Below are 26,226 nucleotides of genomic sequence, written 5' to 3' on the forward strand. Positions count from 1 at the left end.
TTTGAGGCAGCAGGTGATGACATCTTAAACAGCCTCAGTAAGACTTTTCAGGGTTTCTCTCCTGGGACTCTTGTTCATGGTATGCATTTGTTTTCTCTGTGGTTTTGTTATCTCCAAGGGGAATGTTTCAGTAAGCATTTAACTCTGTGTAAGTGAAGAAGTTTTGGTTCTGGGATTCCTGATACTGGAAGCTGATCTGTTCTTTGCTCTTGCTGATGCTAAGTGTGGTCTTGTACTTTTTTTTTAAACCTCCAGTTTTGACAGTGTCTGGTCATAGCTGTGTGCTGTGAGAGTAAAAAATGCTGTAGCTGTGATTGAAAAGCAAATACCTTTCTTTTAAAAAACAATGGCTCTAAACTGAAATTGCTCCTTACTTATCTATGGGTCACAGAATTTATAAAATACCTAATATGCAGAGTTTGGAGTCTACCTGGATACTGACAGCTTTCCACAAGGTGCTAGCACATATACATGGAGTGAACATCCAAATATGTTAATGCTTCTCCAGGGATCAAGTGCTTATCGGGAACTGTGGAAGACGAGTATATGTATTTTAAAATATTATTTGTTTTGAGGGAGCACAAAGGAGATTTTGGTATTTTCATGACATAAATGTTTATTTTGTAGTAGTCTGCAGCCCTGCCATTGCCTCCTCTGACTTTAGAAGGTTTTTCCTTCGTTCACTTATGACTAGTGTCAATAGTTGGAAAATATTTGTGTGCATTAATTCAGGTTGACCAAATACATTATAGGGTGATAGGCACTAATATCCCAGGTGTTTATATGCTGTCACAACAACATATTCTGCAGAATTTTATGGAGATTAAAGAAGTGATGGTGTGAAGTGTTGTACTGGCTTGGTCTTATTCTGGATAACATCTTAATCAGCATTTTTAGAAAGCAAAAGGAGTGACTTACAATTCATGGTGACTTAATATTCATGTCAGGTGTTTGATCCTTTTATGTTAGCTTGATGCATGAAGCTGAATCCCCATCTCTCTCACATACAGGCTTATGCTGAAGTTCACCTTCCTATTTCAGCTGTATTTTGCCCTGGTTGCTATGTCTCTCTTACTATAAGTGCTGTTAATTTTGTCACTGAACTCCAATGTTTTTGTGCAGACACTGTTTAAATAATGGAATGAACAGCTAGTAATTGCAGGCTTACATTTACATTTTCTTTTTCCTCTTAATATACTGTAACTCTTTTTGTTGAATACTGATGTTTGGAATGAAACAGTACTTTTTATAGGAAAAATTTAGGTGGGATAGTGCCGCTTTTTTGCTGTAAAAGACTTTAAAAAAAATACTTGCATCTGTAAGTTTGACAGGTTGACCTGTTTCTTATCTGTTGCAGTTTCTGGGCTTTGTTATCTGAAAAAATCTCTTAGGCCAACCTGGTGAAAATACGAGTCTTACCAGTGTTATAGTAGTTGTGGAGTACTCTGGTCAGGTGTGGGACTTTAAAGTAAAGAAGACCCACTTTCATTCCAAAGCTGTCTCTCAAAGCTCTTTGATATAGCACTTTGGCAGGATTTTTTCAGCTGAGTTGTCAACAAATTGTCTCGCTTAAAACATAGTTCAGCATTGGTAACTAAAGGGATCTTATTGTCATCACTTGCTCATGAGCAAGTGCTGAAGATTTCCAGTACTAAAAAACTGCTGAAGCTCTTTGCCATTGGCTAGACTTGCTGTGTAGAATCTGAAGGTAGGAAAGAATTAATTCAAACTAGTAGTTCATGGCGGGTGATCTGTCCAGATCTTTACAACCAGCTATTGCTTTGGACTGTACATCTCTTCGTCAGAATATACTGAGCAGTGATGCAAATCATCCAGTTTTTACTTGCAGTAGCAGATAAATGTGAACTACAAATATCTCTGAGCTTGAGTAGATTCTATAATTTGCTATTGTGGCTACTATTTAACAATTCCATGCATTTTTACAATCAACTGAGTATGGCTAGGTTAAAAAGGGAAAAGAAAAGCTTTGCCTGTCTTTAAGTGAGGTATACTAGATCACATTACTAAAATATGCTTATTTTTTTTCCATTTTATTAATGGCCTTGAGATTATATTGATGAAAGAGAACTGAAAACAGCACATTAATAGGATAGTGTGGTATATCTTAAAGTTTCCCATTGCTCTTCTCTGGATCTAAAAGTCAGAGACTTTCCGCCTGCTGACAGACTAAATAATGTGACTGTGTAGTAAAAAAATATGAAACAGATGCAGTTTGCCAAGCTAGTTTTCATCACAGAATGAAGCAAGCTCTCTTGTCAGCATTTGACATCTCATACATTCTCTCTGTTAGATGTAGTTTGCTGAACCAACAAGTACAGTTTGGTTGGCTGAAATTAAATCTTGCTGTTTAGCAATCGGCTTTTCACTGTGTTGTAAGGCACAAATATTATTTCTTAATTATTTAGATTCAGTTTTTACTATTTTCTGCTTGATGGTAGCATCCTTGCTGAATATCCTCTTGTGCATTGTTGATGTTGTTTTGACTCCAGACTTGTCATGTGACTTAATTTGATGCCTCTGGCCACCCAAATACATTTATGTCTGAGAGGGAAGATTATGGGATTGACAAGTGTGTCTCTTAAACCAGCAATCTTGCCAAGAGCAGTTTTCAATGCAGTTTTAGTATTATGCATAATTGAAAGTGATGTCTTTAAGTGATGATGAGTTACTGAAAGCATGCTGCATACAGATCAGTGTCTTGTTCAATAGTATGTTAATGATAACTCATCTTAGTGACAAAATTACATTAGGGTTATTTATAATAATATACCTATATTAGAGCTGACATTTAAGGATAATAAGCAATTAAGATAATGTTTGGCATATGAAATTTGATCTGCCTTTGTCTAGCTGTCAATAAAATTCCTCTGAATGTGCAGGTAATGAAAATGTTTAAATATGCCACATAATGCAGAAAAAGTTGTTTCCCCCCGTGTCAAAATTAGTATTGCACAGAAGAAACTTGTGATATGGCAAAATAAGATGAAATATGAGAGATTCCTAAATTGCTCTATACACTACTTCTTTTTGATTTGGATATGTAGACTAGATTTTGATTATCTAAAGACTAGAACTGTATCTTAAGACAGTCTAACTTCAGATACCTGATGGAGCTCTTGAGTTCTAAAACTCTTTCAGAAATTCAGCTTTTCAGATACGGTAGAAAATCAGTGCATCACAAAGGCAATGTTTGGATCTCCTACTGAGTCTTTGCTCTCAAATTCACTGGTATTCCTTCTTTTCTTTATAAGAAAACTTACATCATCTTTGTCCTTCCAATCCTGATCTCTGCCTCCTGTGAATCTCAACTCCATAAGAAAAGCTGGAGAGGTGCATTCTATGCTGTATTATTGCCAAGTTTTTAATACAGCTTTTCTCCAAAAATGCTGGGAGGATTATGTAGTATTTATTTTGAATTGGCATTTTCCTTTCTGATTCCTATATCATTTCACATGCCTTGTGCACAGAGGGTTTGTGTGCTTCTCTCCAAAGCAGCTCTTCATATGTGATGAACAGAGTATTTGGATCCTCATTAAATGCCAGATTTCAGTTATAGTGTGTCTAGAAGAGAGAGTTGATGGCTTCCTTTAGGAAAGTGGGAATTCAAAAGTGGTATGTAATGCTAAAGGGATGAGGGAGGACTGGGATCTTTTAGAGCTGATGGGTACAGAAAAGCTGGAAACGTTGATCAAGCTTGAGCTTTCTGTACATGGAATGTGAAATTGTATACATAAAGAATTTGGAAGCAGCAAATTGTTATGAATGGATGAGTGAAAGCAGGCAGATGAGAAATGACTCAAGATTTTAAAGGAAAAATTGTTGCCGGTAATGAACATCACCATAACATATTTCATCTTGTAAGAATGTGCTAAAAAGGGTGATGCTAATTCAGTCACTCTGAACTGCTGAACTTTCTTTATTTGGGGGAAAAAGCTTATTACTTGACCCTAAGAAGTTAGTTTATGATATGTACTGCTTAACTTTTGTAAAGGAAATAAGAATTCTCAGAGAACAAGATCTTTTTAATAAAGGTGCTAATTTTTATTTTTTTTTTTGTAAAGTGCAATATATAAACTTTTTTGATTTGATACAAGATAGTAGTAGAAAACTTATTTCTGGGAAGTCTGATACTGCAAAGAAGACTTTTTGGGTATGATAGACATTTCTCTGGTTGTAAAGATTTAGAAGCTGGACTACAGTACTAAAGTTTGTATTAAGAAATGCCACTAAAATTATTTGAATTTTTAAGTTCTTGCTCAGGTAGGCAGTTTGAGAGACAATATACAGGACAGTTGAGTTTCTGTGTGAACAGGTAGATGTTTAACCTTTCAACAGCATGAAATCATTTCTTGTGAGCTGCAATATCTTTATTATTATCTGGAATTTTTTCTTTCCTGCTAGGCAAGCACAGTTACATTTAAGATAGAAGAATAAGTTCTTTATAAGTAGTTGTTTCTAATACAGCAAATGTCAGATGCTGATTAGGGTTTTCAGTCTTACGCAACATGGGATACCACAGCATACCTTATCTTTCCTCTCTTCCTCCTACTCATGCCCTTTAATCCTCAATCAGGATGTTTCTGTCTCAGTGGAAGTAGAGCTCATTACACCTACATTTAAACTTGGGACTTTCACAACTCTGAAATTATTACTATGATTTTTAAAATATTATTCATATTATTAATATTTTTATTATTTTAAGATCTTGCGCAATAAACTTAAGAGCATATATCTCACTTAAAGTCATTGGTTATGCTACATTATGCTTCAATGCAAATGCTTCAAAAAGGTCTGCAGCCACTCATCTTGAAAATGAGATCCTTAGTGTAAACTGTTTTTTCTGTTGCATGGGTGTGAATGCTCAAGTAACTTTTAAGCCTGTGTGATCTTTGGGCTCTCTTGTGAGTGGTGTGTGCCTGACATTAGATGACCATCAGAGATATGTATGTATGTGCAATATCAACAATATGTGAACTTGTCGATTTCACCAAATATTTTTATTTATGAGGAAACTTCGAGAGTCTGCCAAGTTCATGTGGGTCTGCTCTAAAAATAATGAGAGGTTATTTGTAAGTTGTTGGAGCAAATAAGGGGAGTTCCATTTTCAGGACAGCATGAAGCTTGATTGTGGCCTCTTGAGAAATATATAGCCTATATTGCTTTTATTTAAGAATTTTTGTAATTGTTAGAGGTGTTTTGATGCCACTGGTTCTTTATGGAGATAAAAGGTGTAATAACATCTTCTGTGTTGGTGTCCACGAAACTCTCATTTAGACATGAAGTTTCTTAAGGTTGGCTGAAGAACTTACTAATGCAATGACTATAAGAAATAATATGTATTAAAATAATATATATGTAAAACTTCTTACTATGTATATCTAAAACTCCTTATCTTGTGTTTATTTTTCGTTTTGAAATTGAACAGCCTCAAGTATTTCATTTGACTTGGGTGCTCCATCATTTTTATGAGAGTAAAGAAAAATCCATTTTCCTTTGCCCCTCCTTTGATTGTCTGTGTCCATGAAAAGCATCAATTATGAAAGGCAGAAAAGTTGCACAAGTAGTCCATGAATTACACAATGCTTTTCTCATTGAAGTATTTTTGAGATAACTTATTTCTAAGGATGAGAAGATAATCCAGTAATTTTGGTCATGTAGCTTATTCGAGACCTTAATTTAGAAGATAAATAGATTTGTGAAAGGCGGCTTACATTCTGTCTTAGTCCAGAGACGCTGATGTCTTTGGTCTCTTAAATTTAATAATCTATGAGACAGTGGTAGGTATTGCATCTTGAGAAAACAATGGGATTTTTGTTTTTTTCTTTAAATTTTCTTCTACTGTAAGTAAAGTTCTTTTTGTGAGAATGAAATACTGAGCATGTATTATCTCAAAATAGAGATTTCTTCTGGCACTAAAAATACAATAAATTAACACACATTAAAACCTAACTCTTTTAACATTGTGGACTAGATTTCTTGTATTAAGCAAAGGCTAGAATTTCATTGGTGGAATGGACTCTGCTTAGGAAAAAAGGTGTGCTAGGTTGTCTGAAGGTCTTCAGAAAGTTCATCAGAAGCTCTGTATGGGGTTTTATGAAGAAAACTCTTGTGGACCACAAAGGTTTGATCAGAGAAATCCAACAGCTGTTGCTGGTGTTGTCCTCTACTGACACTCCCATTGTGACCAGTTGGAAGAAAGAGCAGCTTTGCTGTAGATACATTAAAAAAACAAAAAGTCTTACTCTGATTGCAAAGAGTCAGGGATGGGATTCTTTATTCGTGTAAGGATGGATTGCTGCATCTGTTAGAACAATTTGTCATCTCCTCATCTGCACCCAATGAATCAGATATAAGAGGAGTGGCAGATCCAGGCACTGTCTTCTTCATTCTCCTGCTGTGTCCAGAGATTCCTGGCAGTTCAAGAGAGGGGAAAAAATGAGGAAGAAGAAACCAAAAGCTTTTGTTAAAAAGTGTGAATCTGGCACCTCAGGCTGGTGAAACCTACCACTCCATTTTGTGACTAGGGCTCCGTGTACAGCAGTGTTACCTTGGGCCTAGTGGTGAATATCCAGAATAAAAAAAAAAGGCAGCAGGAAAGATCTCTCCAAGGGATGGGATGTGAAGGAGTGCCATGGTCTGTCACGCAGTCCCAGGCTGCCTACGCCTGGAAGGGACCTTTGGAGGTCATTTGATGCAACATTCTGCCTCAAAGCAGCATAACCTAGAGCCAGTTGCCAAGGTTGTGTCTAGAAGCTTTTGAGTATCTCCAAGGATGGAGACTCCACAACCTCTCTGGGCAGCCTGTGCCAGTGACAAATAGTTCCCTGATGTTCAGAGGTAACTCTTGTGTTCCAGGTCATGCTCATTGCTTCCAGCCCTGTCACTGTCACTGGGCATCACTGAGCAGAGCCTGGCTCTGTCCTCTTTGCACCCTCCCTGCAGGTATTTATATACATTGATGAGATCCCCCAGAGACTTCTCCAGCCTGAACAGTGCCAGCTCTGATTGTCCTCATGGGAGGGCTGCTCCAGTTCCTTAATCATCTTTATGGCCCATTGCTCTGCTCTCTCCAGTACATCCATGGCTCAAGCAGTTGGTGTCAATGTTAATGGGAGCTTTTTCAGGAATTCTAGTTCTAAACTTCTGGGTCCAGGCCAAGTTTTGGTTTTTTTCTGAATAGAAAGGTCCCTGCCACTAGAGAAGCAGCTAGAGTTTTATTTCAGCTCAGTAGCTGATAAAGAGGATGCCAGGTAGCTTTAGAACAAAATGTGTAATTCAACCCCTGCAATTGTGTAAAAAAAAAACCAAACAGCAAACCAAAAAACAAAAAACATTAAAGTTTTGGATCATTTTTCCATCTGGAGACTGGGAGGAGGAAGAAATAATTCAGCTGAGGGTGCACATTGCCTAAAAAATCAGATTGACAGTATTTGTGTGGAAAGGTTAAATGCAAAGCAGACCTTGTTTTGTGCTATATTCTCAGTAACGATAGGTCAGAAGGAAAGTGTCAGCTTTATAATTCTGAGTAAATCAAGGAAACATGATTTAGACTGGCTTTTTTTCTCCTAACTGTATTTATAGTACTCATGGAAAATTTCTAGTAACAATTCTAGGAAAGAATCCTGGGAAATAAAAAAATGTAGGACACCAAATCTACGTAAGTAGTCACTTCAAAATAATACCTTACTCTTCTAAAATTGTTTAAAGTTTTCAGGGAAGAATGAATAGTGTTACAGTCTTTACAAGTCAAAATCAAATAGTCCCTTCTGAAATTTCTTCTGCTAAGAAACATATTTTTCCATACAGCTGAAATATCAAGTGACCTCATATAAAATTAGTTAAGCTACCTAAATATGCTTTAAAACACAAATTTTCCCCAAACCCAAAGAATACAAGAGAAACAATGCCAAACCACCTAAAATGAAAAAAAAACAAGGAAGGTGAACACATAAATGTAGTCACAACAAACCTGAGAAGGAGTAATGCTGATCCATACCTGCTAGAGTTCGGAGAAGCCTGTAACATAGACCCATCAGTGTAAATAAATAATCCTTAGCTGCTGCTTTGTGCACTTCTGGATGCTTTTTAATACTGAGGTGGTGTAGCTATTGACTTAAAAAGAAGTGGCACGTTGACAGATACTGATCTGGGTTTGGAAATTTAAGGCATAGATGAAACTGTTTTTAGTACTTCCAAGTACTCTGTGCATGAGGAGGAGTTGCTTTTTGAATTCAGAGATAAGACAGGACCTTATATTTTGACTGCTATAAAATTATTCTTCCAACAGAGTGGGAGAATTTAAATCAGAATAGATAACGCTTGCATAATTTGAAGTAGGGAAAGCATTTAAAGATCAGGTTACATCAGTGTAGGATGTAATACATTTCACTTGTCGTAACACCCAAATTGTAAAGTAGTTAGTTTCAGGAGCCTGGAATTCAAAGTGGCTGAGTTTATAGACATAAAATTTGGTTTCAGCCTGCAAATCTAGAGCCTCCACTGCCTTTGGATGCGTTAGTTGACAAGGAGATATATGATCTTGGTACCTCACTGGTTACCCAATGCCCAGCTGCCCTTCATAGGCTGAAAGGAGTGCTGAAACATACATGAATGAGAAGGTAGATGCTCCACAGAAAGAGCTGAGTGTTTTCCATGGAGAGGTAAATGTCACTAAGATAGTTCTTGTTCTCATTTTAACAGGTTTGTCAATAAGTCAAGTCAGATGGAAATGCCATGGGTGTCAACATACAGAAAAGAGGCCTGAGTTTTAAGGTGATGGGAGGGTTGTCATCCATTTTCCAATTTGATCACATTGACAATACTATTTCACACTCTATTCTTTAATGTTCCATAGTAGTCTTTCTATCCCTTGGTTTCAGAAGAAGTCCTGTTTTTCACCAGGGTGCTGATTCTGACAGAGAATCTGCTTGCCCTTTGCTTGATGCCTTTCTGGGCTTGTTTGTAGCCATGTTGGTAAGAGACTGCAGCCAGGCAATAGAATGAGACAGAACTGAAGCTTTGTGAAAATAAGATAGGAAGTGTTTTCACCTAGCCCATATCTCATTTTTCTCCGTACAGTGATGTTGTCAAGTGGTATTTCAGATGTCTTTCTGCCATATTTGCACCCTCTTGGACTGGCACTTACATGTGAAGTGTCATGTTGTCTGATTTGGTAGGTGGTTTATGTGAAAATTGTAGTGGTGTGTTTGTCTTTAAGGGATGTTCAAGGAGGCCACATTCTCACTGTTTGCTAGTCCAAAATGGATTTTAAATCCATGTTGGTCCTCAAACGTCAGTGAGTTTAAAAAGAGCATTCAGGTTAATGAACAGATGACACACATCATAATTATTTGAAGGATGCTATTCTAGTTTCCTTCAGAAATTGTCTTGGGATTCTTGCTTGCCAGGCTTGTTATCACTTTGGACTCACTTGCTTGGTATTGTATATGGCTTAATACAGTTGTTATATTAATTTCTTCCTAGCCAGAGCATACAACATGATCCAATAGGTTTTTCCTCACATTAAATATGAGGTTCCTAATAGGAAAGAAAAATCAAATAATCCTGCTGTATACATACTTGCTGATAAAGTTCAAGGGACAATACATCCAGCATAATATTTTTTGGCAGCAAATCATCTCCTGTAGGGGAAGTTGGAACTTGTTCCTGGCAGAGTTTGGAACAAAGGAAAGGAGAAAGACCTCAACCTGAATGACCTCCTTAGACAAATTAAAAGTAAAAAAAGGATGTCTGAGCCTGAAGTTTCTGCTGCTCTTACCTGAATACAGAAAGCTTGCTAAAAAACTGGATTTTAATTTTTTTACCTAATGTGCTGTACTGTTGACCATTATTTATTCCATCATGGTTTCATCAGTGTTTCTAAAATAATATCCTATAATTACCAACTTGGTTTGTAGCTCTCTAATGGTAATAATACTTTTCTGCTATGGTTATTGTATCAGTTACTTAAAATCCCAGAATAGTCACTTCAGCTTCAGAAAGCTGAAAGTTATGTGACCACTAGATGGAGTCCAGTGAGCATATTTCAATATCAGAAATCCTGTGTTATGGATTACAGTGTTAAAAGGGGTAGATGTTTTTGTGTCTCATGCTTAGCAATAAATGCTTATTTATTAAATTTAGATTGGCTTGGACAACTTCCCACAGTTCTTTGGGTTGTTCTTGATATGTCTGTCCTCAATGCTGAGTTAAGTTTGAACATAAGGCACAGAACTGGCAGATCCTATTGCTCATCTGTGGATCAAAGTGTATTGTTACTCATGTAAGAATAAGGACCTGAGAGAAGACTGAGTTTTCTGCAGCTCTCAAACATAAAGCCTAAAACTACTAGCTAAGATATTTAGAATTTTGCAACTAGCAGGGTTCTAAATCTGTGAGCATCTCTTCATCAGCACCTATGTGGTACCTGTCATACATGTATGTAAGATTTGAAATAGCATTTCTTAGATTGCTTCCTTTATGCCTCTTCACTTCTCTAAATATATAAAAGGCATAATAGACACAAAAAATACCTTGTCTAGGTAGGACAGACTAAATCTTGCTCCAGTTTTCATGATCATTTCCTTTTACTTTTGATGTCATCTTTGACATTTGTGACATCTTGTATACAAATACATATGTGTATGTACATATATATATTCACACATATATACACATGTATATGTGTATGTGTAAATATATATATATATGTATATATATATACATAATGATAAACTGCCTCTGGTCTTCAGCCTGGTGCTATACTCAGTGTTTCTTATGTCATATTAGCTTTTTGTTTCTGTTGGATGAAAATCTCTTCTTAAGGTCTTGCTGAGTACATAGATGCTCAGTCAAAATTATTTGGAATTTAACCATGCTGTTCTCAAGACTGCCTCTGGAGTAACTATACTGGCTTTCTTCTGAAGGATGGAATTCTATTGGAGCTTTTATCTTTCTCTCTTTCAGTTGTTAGTGTGTGGCTATCCAGTGTGTGGCTATCCAGTGTGTCACCACAAAATCATGGAAATGCACTGGCTGAAGTGCAGATCTCTAGAAGTCACCTAGTGCAATCCCCTGCTCAAAACAGATCTGGTTAGAGCAGGTTGCTCAGAGACTGTGACAGTCTGATTTTAATATCCACAAATATGGAAATACTGTAACTCCATCAGCTGTCAGTCTTCATGGTTAAAAAAAAGAAGTAAATAAATCCTTTTATGCAAGTAGAGTATTCTGTGTCAGTTTCCTCCTATTCTGTGACTGTATCTTCAAGAATAGTCTGGCTCTTCTCTCTAGCTTCCCATTAGCTATTGCAACAGCAATAAGATTTCCTTTTAGCCCTCACTTAAGGCTGAACTATACAAGATCTCTTAGATTTTTCTCATATGATACACCATGATGGCTCTCCATTAGACTCAGTCCAATATGTCAATATCTTTCTTGGACAGAGAAGCCTGTTCAGCATGTTCAACTTGCTGTTCAGCAGGATGTCATCCTTATCCACTCATCCAGACCACAGCAAGCTAATTGGTGTATAAGGATGCTCTGGGAGACTGTCAGAAGCATTCTTTTCCTAACAGTATTCAGTGTCCAATGCTGTCTCCTAGTCCACAGCACCAACCATCACATCACAGAAGACAAACAGGCATAATTCATCCTTGGCAAATCCGTGTGGTCTACTTGGAACTGATATACATCTCTTACTCTTTATATGTCAAGAAATTGCTTCCAGAAGGGTTTGCATCATTCCTAGAGATTGGAGTGAATCTGACCAGCTTCTAGTTTTCCATATTTTCCTTACCATTTCAAAGAGTAAATACGAAGGTTACTAAAGATAATCCATACTCAAACACATCCTCTGCACTAGTTTTGACTAATCAAGTGCTTAAGAATTTTAAGAATTTAAAAATAAAACTCACTGTTGTGACCACAAAGAAACTTTCAGCATAGTTTCTTCTTTCTCAAGAACTTTAAGAATTACTTCTTGAAGAGAATTACCTGGTAAAACCGTTCTATGAAATCTGCATGCAGAAACAGATTTTTCAAAAGGAACCAGCACCTGAACTTTCTAGTCCTCTATGAACACTTCTATTAAGTATGAAGTGTTTTATATACGCTTCTTTTTACTCTTGCAGGGCTATTGGATCTTCAGTTGTTTTCTGCAGCACAGCTTTTTCAGGCAGAAGTGAGTATGTTGCCTTTGAAGTACTGTCATTGGCTGAAGGCACTCCAAAACTGCCAAGTGATGTTGGTTTTCACCTCTGGACTGAGGAGGCTTTAGGGCCCCATCTTTAGTGTTCTAAGTCAATATGTGGGCAGCTGCCAGATGAGAAGTACTACAAATACTATCATGTTTTGTGAAAAGCAGAATTCAGGCAGGATGTGTTGAGATCTCTAAGGAACCAGACATTCAGTCATGTCAAGATGACATTAGTTTGGGCATTTTAAATGTCATGGACAACTTGATAGGTTAAAATACAAGTACCTGCTTCTAATGTTTCAAGAGATTAAGGATATTTTTGTGGCTCTTATGCTAGGGCTTAGGTGCTTGAATCCTCCCTGAAGTATGTTCTGTTGCAGATATCTTTATGAAGTGCTTTCATTTAGTAGTGGCTTTTCTGAAGACAGAAGCATGTTTTGTAGTAACCCATTCAATTAAGTCTCCCTAGTTTGACCTCTATCCTCTTAACTCGTCAGTTTCTGTCTAGAAGTCTCTGAGTTCTCATTTTGATAGTGAGAATTGTATACGATGAGTTGAAGATTTTATATCAACCCAAGCTGATCCCCTAACCTTTGTATGTGTTAGACATTATCAAATGGAAACTTGTAAACATTGTTTAGAACTGTCTGATTGCTAACACACATTTAATTTCTACCTGTGTCATTATGTTTTCTTGGAACTCATTTGGTTGTCAAAGGATTGCTTAATGTGTTGATTTGAAATCCTCCAGTTTCCAAATGCCAAGTGATTTTTGGTAATTTACTGTAATCAGAGGAGTGGTTAGGCCCTTAAAGCAATTTAGGTTTTTTGGAAGGAAACTAGAACTTCTTTATTACTTTTCCAAAAGAACATGTCACAAAAATACATGTTTCTGAACAATCTGGAGCTAACACAGCTAATTAATTTTCTTGTCCTCATGGTGCAGTCAGTACAGATTGAATATAGTATATAGCAGGGAGGAGCTTGTTGTTCCCCGTACAAATGAGTGGTTTGGCTTAGGGGTGTAATATTTGTGATGTATCCTAACACAAATGGCTCATAAGTCTGCTTTCTGGTGTAGACCCTTTCTCATAAACTAAGAGAAGACAGGCACCAGTGTTGTGTCCTCCCTATAGCCTTATATTCCTCCCCTCTACTTTCTACCTTATGGGAAAAGACCTTTCCATAACCCAGCCTCAGCTAAAGGCAGTTTGCTACCTTGCTACCATGGCAGCTACCCCATGACAAATGGGTAGTTTGGTGCTCATATGTACAGTCCAGGCTTGTTCATATATTGATTTGTTCTGCTTTGGTATTTTTACTATTGGATTAAGACTTTTACCTACCTTGGGCTGTCTTTTAGCTCTCTGCCGCGGGCAAAGTGCTGTCAGACCTTTGTAACAATTTTTCTGGCCTCCCATTTGTCTTGATTCCAGCCAGGACAGGGTTAATATTTGCAGTAACCAGGAGAGAGCATGGTTCTTCTCTACCACCTTATATCATTTTCTGGGGACAGGGAAAGGGGTCTCTTGCAGTGGGGGTAGTGTTATGGTGGTTCTGGTATTTACCAGGGGTGAGCAATTGTGTGAATTGTTCACCTCTTTCTTGTACACTTCTTGTTAGTATTGCTGCTGTTACTGTGTTTTCTTATTTAATTGCTGTTTCCAGTAAATTGTTCCTATCTCAGCCTGTGATCTTTACCTTTTATGCCTCCAGTTTTCTTCTCCAGCCATGCACATCGTGGAAGAGCTAGGTATGAAAGGGAGTGCATGGTTTGGAGTGTTTCAGTGGGAACATTAAATTGGGGAATACCTCTACTGAACCATGACACCATTTCACTTTGTGATACTAAAGTGAATAATATTGCATTGTACTGCACTGTTGCCTGGATGGTCACTGTTTGTGCAATGTGGTTGTTCATTACAATTCAAGGAATCTCCTCAATGAAGCTGGAAACTTCCACTTTGCACCAAATTATTAAAAAGACTGCTCCCTGTGGTTTCTTCCCACTCCTCATGTCCCCATAATTATTTCCCTTTCAAGCTGTATTTTGAATCACAGAATCAGAGAATAAGCTGAGTTGAATGGGACACAAGAATCATCAAGTGTGACTCCTGGCCCTGCAAAGGACCATGTACCTGAGAGCATTGTCCAATCACTTCTTGAACTCTGCCAGGCTGGTGCTGTGACCCCTTCCTTGGGGAGCCTGTTCCCGTGCCCAGACACCCTCTGGGTGAAGAACCTTTTTCTAATATCCAACTTAAACCTCCCCTGACACAACTTCAGACCATTCTTTCAGCCCTGTCATTGGTCACCAGAGAGAAGAGATCAGTGTCTGCCCCTCCCCTTCCCCTCATGAGGAAGGTGTAGACTGATAAAGATGACTTTCATAGTGGTGTTACCATCATGTTGATGCATGTCAGTTTCAGTTGCTGTTTTTAAAATACTTTAGAAATGTGATGCTAAATTTATTCAAGATATAGTTGCAATTAAATTTTATCATAATTGGTTTTGAATTAGAACACCTCCCAGGGTCATTTCCAACCTGAGTTACACTATGGTGTTTGTCTTTTGAAATTAATTTTTTTTGTCTTGTTTCTCCGTAACCTACCTAGCATTTTACAAGTAAGGTAATTTTCTAGACACTTGGAAGAGCTGTCTAGTGCATGATAAGTTTTTGTTAACTGACCTGTTTTTCTCATACTCTCCTAAGGCGTAAGCTACTTTTTTTTTTTTTTTTTCCCTAGAGACATTTGCTATTATGAAGTTTTTGAAATTGCATGGAAAGCCCTCTAAATAGTGCTTCCTTTTAATGGTCTCTTAACTTTTGATACCATGTTTATAACCTGAACTTTGTCAGGTCTCTGTAATCCTACATTTCAAATGGGAATGAAGTGAGCATCTGCCCTAGAAACAGTTATACTTGAATGTATTTTTGGATAATGCCTTCTGTGATAATTCCCATGACTGTTTTCCCTTGCATGTTTGCAAGGATGTCTTTATCTAGCCTTAGTGAATGGAGCACTGCATTTCCCTCACTGACCTACTTCTTCTTTTCAAAGAGGGTAGGATAGGTAGGGAGATGTTGCTGTGCAAGGTTCATGGTTATGTATGAAGATTCTCTGTCCTTTGTAGTAGAATTTACGCTGAATTCTTTGCCATGACCTTCTTTGTTCTCCCCTTTGATAAATCTATTCATTATTAGCAGAACTGCCTTAAAACAACTGGTATTTCTGCCACTACGAGAAATGGTCTAACTTCTGCCTTTGAATGTGGGACTGATGGGGACTACTTGGATCACTGTCAAATATTGTTGGGTTTTTTGTGTTTTTTTATTCATGTGTCTGCAAGTAACTATGCTTTATCTAGGTTAGAAATGTAGTAAGAAACATAGTGACATGTGTTAGCTAGGCAGATGTTAGGGAAAAATTCTATTAAGTCTGGAATACTTCTTGTGATCTATCATTATAACTTGCAGATATTTCCTTGAGAAGAAAATTTGCATGGGGACAAATCTGTAGCTGACATCTTGAATCTGTTTATTCTCTCCCTCCGTGCTCTTAATTTAGCTTGTTTGAACTCCACTGTAACAATTGTGATTTTGTAAGATCACTTTTTCTTCCAGTTTTACAATTTGGTAAGTAAATAAGTAAATACACCTCAGTGCTTTCAGTTTAGAAGAAATATAAAACTTACCAGTGTTCTCTGTCTAGGTGATACAGCACTCTTGTGATGTGGATTGGGACAGTTATTTTTTGCAAATTGTTTGCCTTTAAAAGTAGTTTTAAAAATTTAACATTTCTTCTCAGTGTCAGTTAAAGATGTTTATGTACTTGTACAACAGATACTGGTGCAGTATGTGAACTAGTGTCCTGTAGTGATTAATTCAGTCAGTACAGGTGTGAGTCACTATGAAACCAAGAAGTGTATGTATTTTAAATTTTGCTCTGTATTTTTGTTTTAGATGTGGATGTTGATCTGAGCTAGATAGTATTTCTCTTTTTTTTTTTTCCTTTTCTTTTACTACTATTGCTTGTTTTCAATAAAGGACTAATAAATTCAGCTTTTGGCAGGTGTGAATTGACAGATCACTTTGCATGCAAGAAAGAAAGGGAAAAGTGAAGAGGGTCTTGAGCTCCCTTGTGGTTTCCCTGAACTGATAATAGCATGCTCTGACATACAGATTTGATTGAAAGAAGTGTATATAGCATGCTGTTTTCTTTGCATAGCAGCAGTGATTTAAGAGTTCCCCCTTCATATTTTCAGTTTTTTATATTGCAGCTTTTTGTTTCAGACATTAAAAAGCACATATAGGTCAAGTAAAGAAGTGTTTGCCAGTACGAACTCTGTGCTAAGCATTCTGGGAGACTGCTTTCTTGCAGCAGATGAGGATTCTTTGTGGCTGGCAGCAGAAACTGCAGCAGTATCTTTGCAGTTTCCTTTCATCTTTGATTATGTTCTAAGGATCTCTGAGTATAGAAGCTCTTTCCATAACCCCTTGGAATATCTTTTCATCTCTGTGGTGGAGTACAGCACGTGCAGAAAGCCTCCTATCTTCTACAGCTGAGGTATCCTTTGCTTTTCATCGCCCTCTGATTTTTTGTCTTCAGCGGCTGGATTTTGGCAGTATTTGGCTTAAGCAAATAGGATTACATTTCAGTAGCTGATGGTTTCTAGTCGAGGAACATACTAAATGTGGGACATAATGAGGATTGTACAAAGAAATATTTCTGCAAAGCACAGGAAAATTACTCAAGTCGAGCAACGGAAGAAGACATTCTGCAAATGCAATCAGAGCTGCTAGAAATGCAAAATTCAACAGATTGGGAATGGGTTGCACGACAAGTGTGATTCTGTTTAAAGGCATTCGTACAGTTTTTGAGAGAAACTGTGGTTATATATGCAAACAGCAAGGGGAAAACAATGCCCTTGAATACACAGCATTCAGCTTGCCAGATGAAGATTCAGAAATATTGATTCATTCATTCCTGGTAAATAAAAACTTGTTTCATTAATACTTTTATCTGCTAATTGAAAGCTAAACTAAAACCAGAATAGCATGTTTATTTAACGTCTGCTATGTACAGACATGGATCTATATCTTGTCCTGATATTGTAGGATGTTAATGCATGTATGTGGCATGTTATGTATGTGTGCATGCAGCTTTAATGTTAAAGCTTAAGATTCATATTCCTTATATCATTTAGATTTGTATTGATAGCTCTGAAGAGTTTCCACTCTGTAATTGTTACAGAGGATTGTCTGCTGTTAGATCTTTCTAAACATACTCTTGGAATGTATTTGGCACTTGTACTGAGGAACAACTGATGATTATGTTATTTGAAAAAACTAAGGAAGGCATTGTTGAGGAACCAGTAACCCAGCATTTAAGGTTTATTTTTTCCTTATGGATTTGAGTTGTTTTTTTTTTCTGAAGCCGTTTAACTGTTCTATTTCTGTTTAACTTACTGAAAGGGATACAGGAGCATTCTAGAAGAAAAAAAAAAAAATCATTAAAGGGAGCAATAACTGCTTCCTGGACCTGCTTTGCTCTCAAAGGCTTTTTAGGTGTTTCCTGATGCAAAGAAACCAGGCTTTAAAGTGAGATTGTGGTCTTTGTACCCCCCAGGTTAATGACGTGTTTGTGCGTCAGGTGTATTACATTTAGGCTTGAGGGGGTGGAATTGCAAGAGCTAACGAATGTGCATGGCTTCCTTCACAATTGGGCTAGTTAAGGATTTAAATATTAATTCAAAGCAATTTGAGTTTACTTGCTAATTGCTTTGTCACTGGCTCAGTAGTTGGGATAAGAGGGGCGTGGTACACTGAAATAGCTGGACAGATTTTGAGCTTGTTATCTTGCTGGCATACCCATGCTGTGCAACTGCAGCTATGGAAAGTCTCTGGAAATTTCATAAAGCTTTTGTTGCTTTTGTGCTGTTTTTTTGCTGAATTGAAATTTAAGGGATTAAAAAAAAGGTGTGTGGTTGCACATATGTGCAGGTCTGTGTATAGGCACATGCGTATATGTGTGCACATACATATGTATATTTCTATATGTGGATACACACAAGCTTCTAGGAGAGAACACAATAATCTGAACTGTCCTCAGATGCTTAAAATAACTTACAGTATGTATCTTGCCCTTCATGATAGCATTGCATTTGCTTAATATGATTTGATATTACAAATAAAATGGCTTCCTCTGGGTATTAGAAGCCTTTTTACACTGTTAGCCATTTTAAAGTTAGCCTCATACAGAATATTGTTAGACATTTGTTAAATTCTGTGTAATAAATACTTTCAACAACTTCGGTAACCCATTGAATTTAAGACCTAACACCCTTACTGGCCTGGAATTCTGCATATAGTTTGGGTGAGTGAATGAAGAAATACTTCTTTTTTTAAATGTAATATGTAATGTAACTTGTGGTATGCAATGAATTTTTTTGGTATATATTTCTTCTTTGTTTCACATGGTCATGTTCCAGCAATAATTTTTCTTTAATTTAGTCCTACAGAATTGGTACAAACTAGCAATATTAAGCACAAAATATGCTTAATCTGCCATTTATAATTGAAATTCCACATCTGTCTCCTTGGGGATTGGATTTTTCCCAACTCCAAAATGTCTGGATGCTTTTAAATAATGATTTATTTTTTTTTTTTTTTTACATTTTCCTTTGGCTTTGCTAGCTTGGTTTAACTGGAAGTAGTGGATTAAGATATTTTCCTGGGATAAGTACCTGAGGGTTTGTTTGGAGGAATGTGCGGAATCAAGGGGTCAGAATTCCTGAATGAACTTCCTGTTCATTGTACTGGGCCAGTGTGGTCCATAAGAATAAAAGTCAGGGTTTTACAAGAGAGAAACAGGACTTTTTGTAAAGGTCATGCACTTGATAATCAGAGCTGGCTCTGAGTATTGCTTTCTCAGATGTTGTCTGAGGCTGGGGAGCAGTTGCTACAGACTTACCCCTGAAGAGTGGAAAGTAGAATTCTCTGGAGAATGGGAAGAAGGGGAAAGATGCTGTAATTCTGGCAACAATGACAAGTGATTTTGTGGAACTCATAGAAGTATCTAAGACTTATATTTCTTAAATTACAAGATGTCTGTACTCCTTGCTATGAAAGCTAGCTTCATAGCTTCTTTCCCTTTCCAAAGTGGTGGCTTTCTGGGGGAGAAATTTTGTTGTTCCTCACCTAGAAGCTGTTCATTGAGGTGAAGGCTCCAGGAATCTTACCTCTGAAGAGAGCCTGTATGGCCAGGACCAAAAGAGTGACACCAAAACCAGTGTCACTTGCTTGTGTTGTTTTTTATTTTGGTGATTGTTGCAACAGATGCAAGTGGGTGTGTGATTTCACCTCTTTGTCTGTGCTGTAACACGTATCTGAGCTGCAATGTCTTAGCTTAGCCTATTTGGCTGTACCTCCTATCAGGTCTGTTTAGCCACTTTGGATCAAATATCTCCTGATACAGAGCTATTGTCAAAACACCAATGGATTTCAGGCAGTCCTTTCATTTAACAACAAATTAATCCTCTTGTAAAATCAGAGTTGAAAACCTGAAAATTTTCAGTGGACAAGAAACTCTTGGGAAGTAGCTTCCCTTGAAGGAAAAATCACGTCCTCTGAGAAGAAAATAAGGAGGCAGAGGGAGTTGATTTAGCATATGATTCTCTTATTTACCCTTTAACCCAGAAGTCAGGAGGTTAAATCTAAAGCCTAGTTAAATCTAATTACAGTTTTATCTTAAGAGGGCCTGCTCTTTTGATTGCTTGAAGGAAAGATGAAATAAAGCCCATGAGAGAATGTCTTCTCAGGAGTACAGTTTATTTTTGTCCATCTCATGTCATTCAAACTTACAATTAAATATGCTATATCTTAGCTTCAGGAACATTTCTAAATGAACACTTTGTATTGCTAGAACACATAGGGTCTCACGCCTAGATCTCATAGGGTCTTTAGGTCCACATGGGTAAGGATCTTTATTTTAATAAAGGATTATAAATTTAGTTTGAGATGCTATTAAAAGTTGTGTCAAAATTAATTAAATTTTATTTTCCCCAAATGCCCATCTTGGGCATATTTATTTTTGGCAAGTGTTGAGAAAGCACTTTAATGTGCTTAAGTTTGTTGTCAATTGAAGGATATAGTTTCAGAATACTAGCTTGGATGCTTGTTTACTTTACTTAGTTTGTCTTAATTTTCCTGTGATTTTTTAAAAATTAAATCTCAGAATGATATTGCATGTTGTTTCTTTTTATATTCAATTTTTAAAATTTTTTTTTTATGGTGTCACTGTATAAGCAAACATTTTCTCAGAGTCAGACGTAAAGTACAAGTTAGGTCCTAGACAGCTGTTTTGGGTGGTTGACAAAGGTGGAAAATGAGCAAGGGTGAATGATGTGATAATAACAGAACTAGCAAAATTTAAAAAGTGCTTGCTAACAAGCGCCTTGAAATATTCAGTGATGGAAGAAGCTGGAGTGAGTAAACTACCAGCATCTGTGGAAGAGATAGAAAATTCTGAAGTGAGACAGACTGGGCTGAAGGACATGAACTTTTCTTTTTATATATATATTTGTCTGAAAATTGTGGAAAACAACTCTTTTTTTTTCCATGCTTGAAATGCTTTCTGCTCAGTTTGCTTCTAATGGCCCAGTCAGTGCTGCCATTTCTCTCATTAAGCTTTAGAACCTTGTAGTTTGGTAAATGTACTTAAGGTAGTATGACACCTGTAGTTTGTGCAAGATGGGGCCTAATAATTTTAAGTAGTCTTTAAATTTATGTCTGATGTGGCAAATAGCTGTTACTTATGTTGTGCTTACACAATTTCTGAGAAGAAAGGTGGGGCATTTTGAAATCGTACATGTACAGCTTTTAATAGGGCAGATTTAGATGTTAGCTGGAAACAGAACCTGCTACATTTTAGTAGCTGCAGTGTCTTGTCTCTGTCACCTACCAGTCTCTGGTAGACTTGACAGCAGCGTCATCATTAGGTGTTCCTGAGTTTTTTGGTGTCTGCTTTTCCTGTGCTGCTCATGAGTCATTTGGTTTATTAATAAACTGTGACATCTTTAAGAGACACCAAAGTCTGGGCATGTGGGAAGATTGACTAATGACAGCAGTGAGCTACATCATTCTGGAAATAACACTGCAGAAGACATTCAAGTTGCATATTTTAATTTCAAAATAAACTATATACATGTATAATTTTTTAAAAAGATTCTCCTTAATTTGTGTTGTGTTTGAAATAAACCTTAAAGCCTTTATTTACTGAACAGATTATATTGTGTTCTTGCTATCTGAATTTGCAAATTAATATCAGTTTGTTTATATGAGGTAGAAAGATTTAGTAGAAATAAAATAGAAATATAAAAAAGGAGAGAGTTCTAAGGAAGTAATTGTGCTGAGTAAATGGAAGTTATTTTATTTTAATATGCTCAAACAGCTTATTCTGCAGTTCTGTAATGGTGGGCAGACAATTTGTATGGGTTAATCTGTTGTTACACTCCCATAGCTTGCTTCAACTTGTAACTGTATTATGAGTGGCTTTTATTCATGAGCAACAGGAGCATTAGGTTTCATTAGGCCTCTTAATGAGGAAGAAACAGTTATGTAGGAGTACAGCATCTAACTGTGGCATGGGTTTTTTCCTATTGAAAAAATGGAAATGGTCATTGAATTAGAGTACTTCTATTATCTTCTTTCATCTTACTGCTCTGGCTAAATGAAAACCTGGCATCTGATGTGCTGGCTTGTAATTTTGGCTAAATCTCCTGATGGTTTCTGTGGACTTCTTTTATTTTGACCTTTCATTAGATTCCTTTGGGAAGAATGCTTGAATATCCATCTCCCCATATCCCTTTGCCCTCTCAGCAGGGGAAATTGCAGCACACATTCACCAAGCACGTAGTACCTACATCAGATGCCTGTCTTTGAAAGATGCATGAGACGACTATCAGAAACAGGTTGGCAAACACTCAGTGCACTGGCATGCCGAAGATAAGATTAAGCACTTATCTTCAGGAAAACAATCTTGAGGCCTGGCGTAAATTCAGGATAGTTGGTCAAGTCTACATGTGTAAACCATCATTCATCCATGATAATATACGTTGGACTAGCACAAGAAGATATCCAACCCCAAAAGCTGGCACCAGTTTACATCCAAGTGGAACACAAGTTCCCTTCAAATGGAGCAGGAGGGTATCTTGTGCTGAAAGAAGTGAAAATGCATGGAGCTAAAAAAAACCCAAAGAACACCACAACCCCATCAAACAAACAAACAGAAACAACCAAATAAAAAAATCAAAAAACAAAAAAAAACCCCAAACCTCATAAAAACTCTCTCATCCCTAAAAACCCAATAAAAAACCCTCTTAGAACCCCCCTGTAAAGTTTTATATGAATTTAAGGAATGAGAAGAAAGCTTCTGTGGTGGAGAAGCTGCATAGGCGGGGCTTTTAAAATTAGAGTCTAGACTTAATGAGCGTAAGGGCAGGAGTCCACATCTCTTCCTCTCTCTCGATTAATACTTCTCTCTACTTGCTTTAGGAACAGCCTGAAGTGCTCATTTGACTCACCTATAGATGTAGGTACCCTATAATGTCATGAAATTAAATGCAATTAAAGTAAATCATAGAATCATGGAATTGTTTGGTTTGGAAGGGACACCTTCCCCTAGCAGGTTCTTCAGAGTCCCATCCAACCTGGCCTTGAACACCTCCAGGCATGGAGCATCCAAACTTGTCTGGGCAACCTGTGTCAGGGCCTCACCACCCTTGCACTAGTGAATTTTTTGGTAATATTTAGTCAAAACCAACCCTCCTTCAGTTTAAAACATTCCCCCATCCCATCCCTATAGGCTCTTGCAAAAAGTCCCTCTCCAGCCCCATCATTGGCCCCGTATAGGTACTGGAAGGTTGCTCTAAGGTCTCCGTGGAGCCTTCTTTCATTGATGCAACCTAGTCATGATTGAGATCTCTTCTGTGTAGTATCTCAGCATCTCTGTCCTATCCAGGCTGCTCAACTCTCTCACTAAAAATAGTGTTTTGTGAGTAATTTCACCAGCAAAGCAAAATTAAAGATTGTATCATTCATACTGATTTAGAGATACCTCTACAAAGAGAGGTTGTTGTTCTTGTTACAAAATAGGCTTATTTCTTGCCTTGCCAAAGAAGATGAACATGAAAAGTTGCCTAATGTGTAGCACACTCATATCTGTGTCTTGTGCATTTTCTTTTCTCACCTGTTTCCAATTGAAAATGTTCTTATTGGTAGGACTGCAGATTTCACGTTTGCAGTGTTTGCCATAGAAGGAGTGTTCCTGAGTTTTGTATGACTTTTTCTGTTTCATCTGAATGTAGCCTGGATAGCAGGGAATTGCCAGGTGAATTGCATGCTGCATTCCATCTGCTATCAGCCGTTTTCTTGAACTTGTGCATGTGTTCTTCCAGGGAAGCACTTATCTGTAGGTCACTTATGAAACTTGGCAGTATTAAGATAGGTATAGCTGCAACACTGAATCTTCCACTGACTTGTGAAATGTTACCCTTGAATACAGCTGCAAGGCAGGCTGCCAAGTGTGGGAGGGCAGTGCTGGAATATTTTGTACTAATACAGATGAGAGCAAGAAGTACTGGCTTTTAATGGTTCTTGTCACTCTGCTAAAGTGGGTCCATATTTTCAGATGAGCTACTGCCTTAAAAATCCAGCCTAAACCAAAAACAACCAACCAAAAAAGCCCTAGCAAAACAAAGGATCAACCCCCATCCAGTTATCCACCCTTCTCATTTTTGAATTATTTTTTAAGAGATGCTGTGAGTTGCCAGGATATTTAGAGCCACAAAGTAGAGAGTGTAGCCACAGAACAGTAGAACAGGTATAGGGTTTTGGCAAATAATATCAAATCCTTCTGTTTTCCTATATACAGGATATGCAAACCTACAGTAATGTTATTTCTTCTTCTCTTGCTTCATCCCCCTCAGCTGCTACAGGTTTAAGGACAGTTCTTTCCTTAGAATAGCTTACAGAGGCAAGTTTGATAGCTGTAATTACAGCTAGTAGGTTTACTGATCTTGATGGAGACTTTAAGTATGACTTGAAGGAAAAGAAGGGCCATCAAACCAAACTACTCAGATTTTAAGTTGTTCCTACAGAGAGTCTGGATAGTCATCTTTTCTTCCACTAAAGTTCAAAGGAAATTCTCATATACTGCCTGTTCCCTTACCATAACTTGCTTTTTATTATGTGATATTGTCATTAGCTAAACAAGTTCTTAAAGTGAAAAATGATTTGAAAGAATAACTGTATGTGAAGAACTTTTCTTTTGGGCAGAAATTGGCTGGATGAATCACTGGAGTCTGCCAGAAATGCTGAGAACTTTGTACCTATGTAATTTTGTAATTACTTAGGCTGTTCCTTAGGCATGTATGATGCAAGACAGGAGACAAATATTTGGCTGTTAGAAGTGGTGTGAAAACTACTGTTGCTAAAGGTATACCACATGAAGTCCTTCAAGCCACTATGTTTGTAAAAAGATGAATTGCATTTTTTCTATAATAATGTGAGTTATTTTGCAGATAAGTCTCTAGCTGATAATTTCCCACAGTTTTGGGAGCCATGTTAGGAATGCAGTCAACTTTTGTACAGTGACATTTTTGTATGTGTACTGTTTTCCTGGATTTTCTGTTGATAGTTATTGAGGTAACTAACTGACTGATGCAACAAATTGAGTACCTTTTTTTTTTTAATTGCATTTTAGGAGGCTAAAGCTACGTGTCATGTAACAAGATGATAAAAGTTTCATCATGTCTTAAAGTTCTGGTTTTAATCTTTCACTTTTTGAATTTTAATATGTTACTGGTAAATTGTTTCAATTTAAAGTCGCTTAAGTATTTTGACTCTGTGATGCCTGGATAAGTGATATCTCTTGGGATTTTGGTTGGTTGGTTTGCTTTGATATTTTTGCTGTGTTTTTTTGTTTGTTTTTTCCCCTCAAGTATTTTTAAATGAATTAAATTCTTGAGGCAATCACTAAGTCCTCAGCAGAAAATAAATGTTGGAGGTACACATCAATTTGGCAGTTAATGTCTCTTAAATGCAGGATACAGTTCCAAAGATACTGCCTCACACTTAAGTTTTTGTTAAATGAAAGAACCTCTTCTAAACAGTATATCTGTGAGTGAAATGCAAGCTAGATTAGTCATTCGTAAGGAAAAATAACTTCTATATCTTTAAGCTGGCGTTATAAAAATGTTAGCCAGTTGGCCTTCTTTTTGTCCCTCATCATGTTTTGAGAAGAATAGGAAGAGTGGCAGGGGAAGTCACATCTATACTGAATTAAAGTAATCCAGATGCATTCAGCAGAAGTACCTGAAAAGAGTAAAATAATATTGCCATTTAGAAGAAGAATCCTTTGTTAAATTTAGCAGAAGAAACACTATTTACAATGTATATAAATATTAAATATTTATTAATGTGAGTGTTCAGAAATGCCTTTTGCATAATAAGGTTGTGCATTTCTGGTTGCAGTTAAGTATAATTGCAGACCATCTCAATGAAACAAATTCCTGTTTGGCAGCTGCATCCTCAAGTAATGGTGTAATTTAGTCTAAGCTGTTCTGTGCTTCCGTTCTCTGAAACAAAGGGGGCTGGTGCAAAATAAAAAGTGTAACTAAATGTTCTTGAACTATTGTCTACCTTGCTTTACACAGGAAGATCTGTTTTGTAAATTTGACTGAACTGCTGGTTTCCTTCTTAACTCTTAATGAAGCTTCATAAAGAACTGTTTTCTGGAATTTGGTTTCTCAGTATGAGAGAGGTATTAAAAAGTACATGGATTGAACTTGTATTCCCTAGAGAAAAAGAAATCATTATTGTCTGGACTAAAATGTTACTATTTCTTTAAGTGCACTCTTTAGAAGTGTACTTGCATTGTGGATGGGATGGGCAAACTCTTGTGCAGACTCAATTTCATGAATGCAGGCTGAAATAGGAGTATGTTACA

At 37.1% G+C, this 26,226-nt stretch overlaps 1 protein-coding gene across 15 annotated transcripts in view; it reads left to right on the forward strand.

Annotated features, from left to right (window-relative positions):
* The window catches only part of DOCK9 (dedicator of cytokinesis 9), a 110,721-nt gene that overhangs the window by 1,163 nt on the left and 83,332 nt on the right, over positions 1 to 26,226 (forward strand). For 7 of the 15 annotated variants that reach the window (XM_015633452.3, XM_015633507.3, XM_015633521.3 and 4 more), the window contains exon 1: positions 16,602 to 17,208. The exons of 5 other annotated variants lie outside the window; for them this stretch is intronic. In XM_015633452.3, coding sequence (XP_015488938.1) covers positions 17,047 to 17,208 — 162 coding nt within the window. In that variant the 5' untranslated portion in view covers positions 16,602 to 17,046. Of the gene's footprint in view, positions 1 to 16,599; positions 17,209 to 26,226 lie in introns of those variants that run through there. 3 more of the 15 variants (XM_015633433.3, XM_015633587.3, XM_015633550.3) reach the window with 2 other exon arrangements.

This window comes from Parus major, chromosome 1 (assembly GCF_001522545.3).
Source record: "Parus major isolate Abel chromosome 1, Parus_major1.1, whole genome shotgun sequence".
Taxonomy (NCBI): Eukaryota; Metazoa; Chordata; class Aves; order Passeriformes; family Paridae; genus Parus; species Parus major.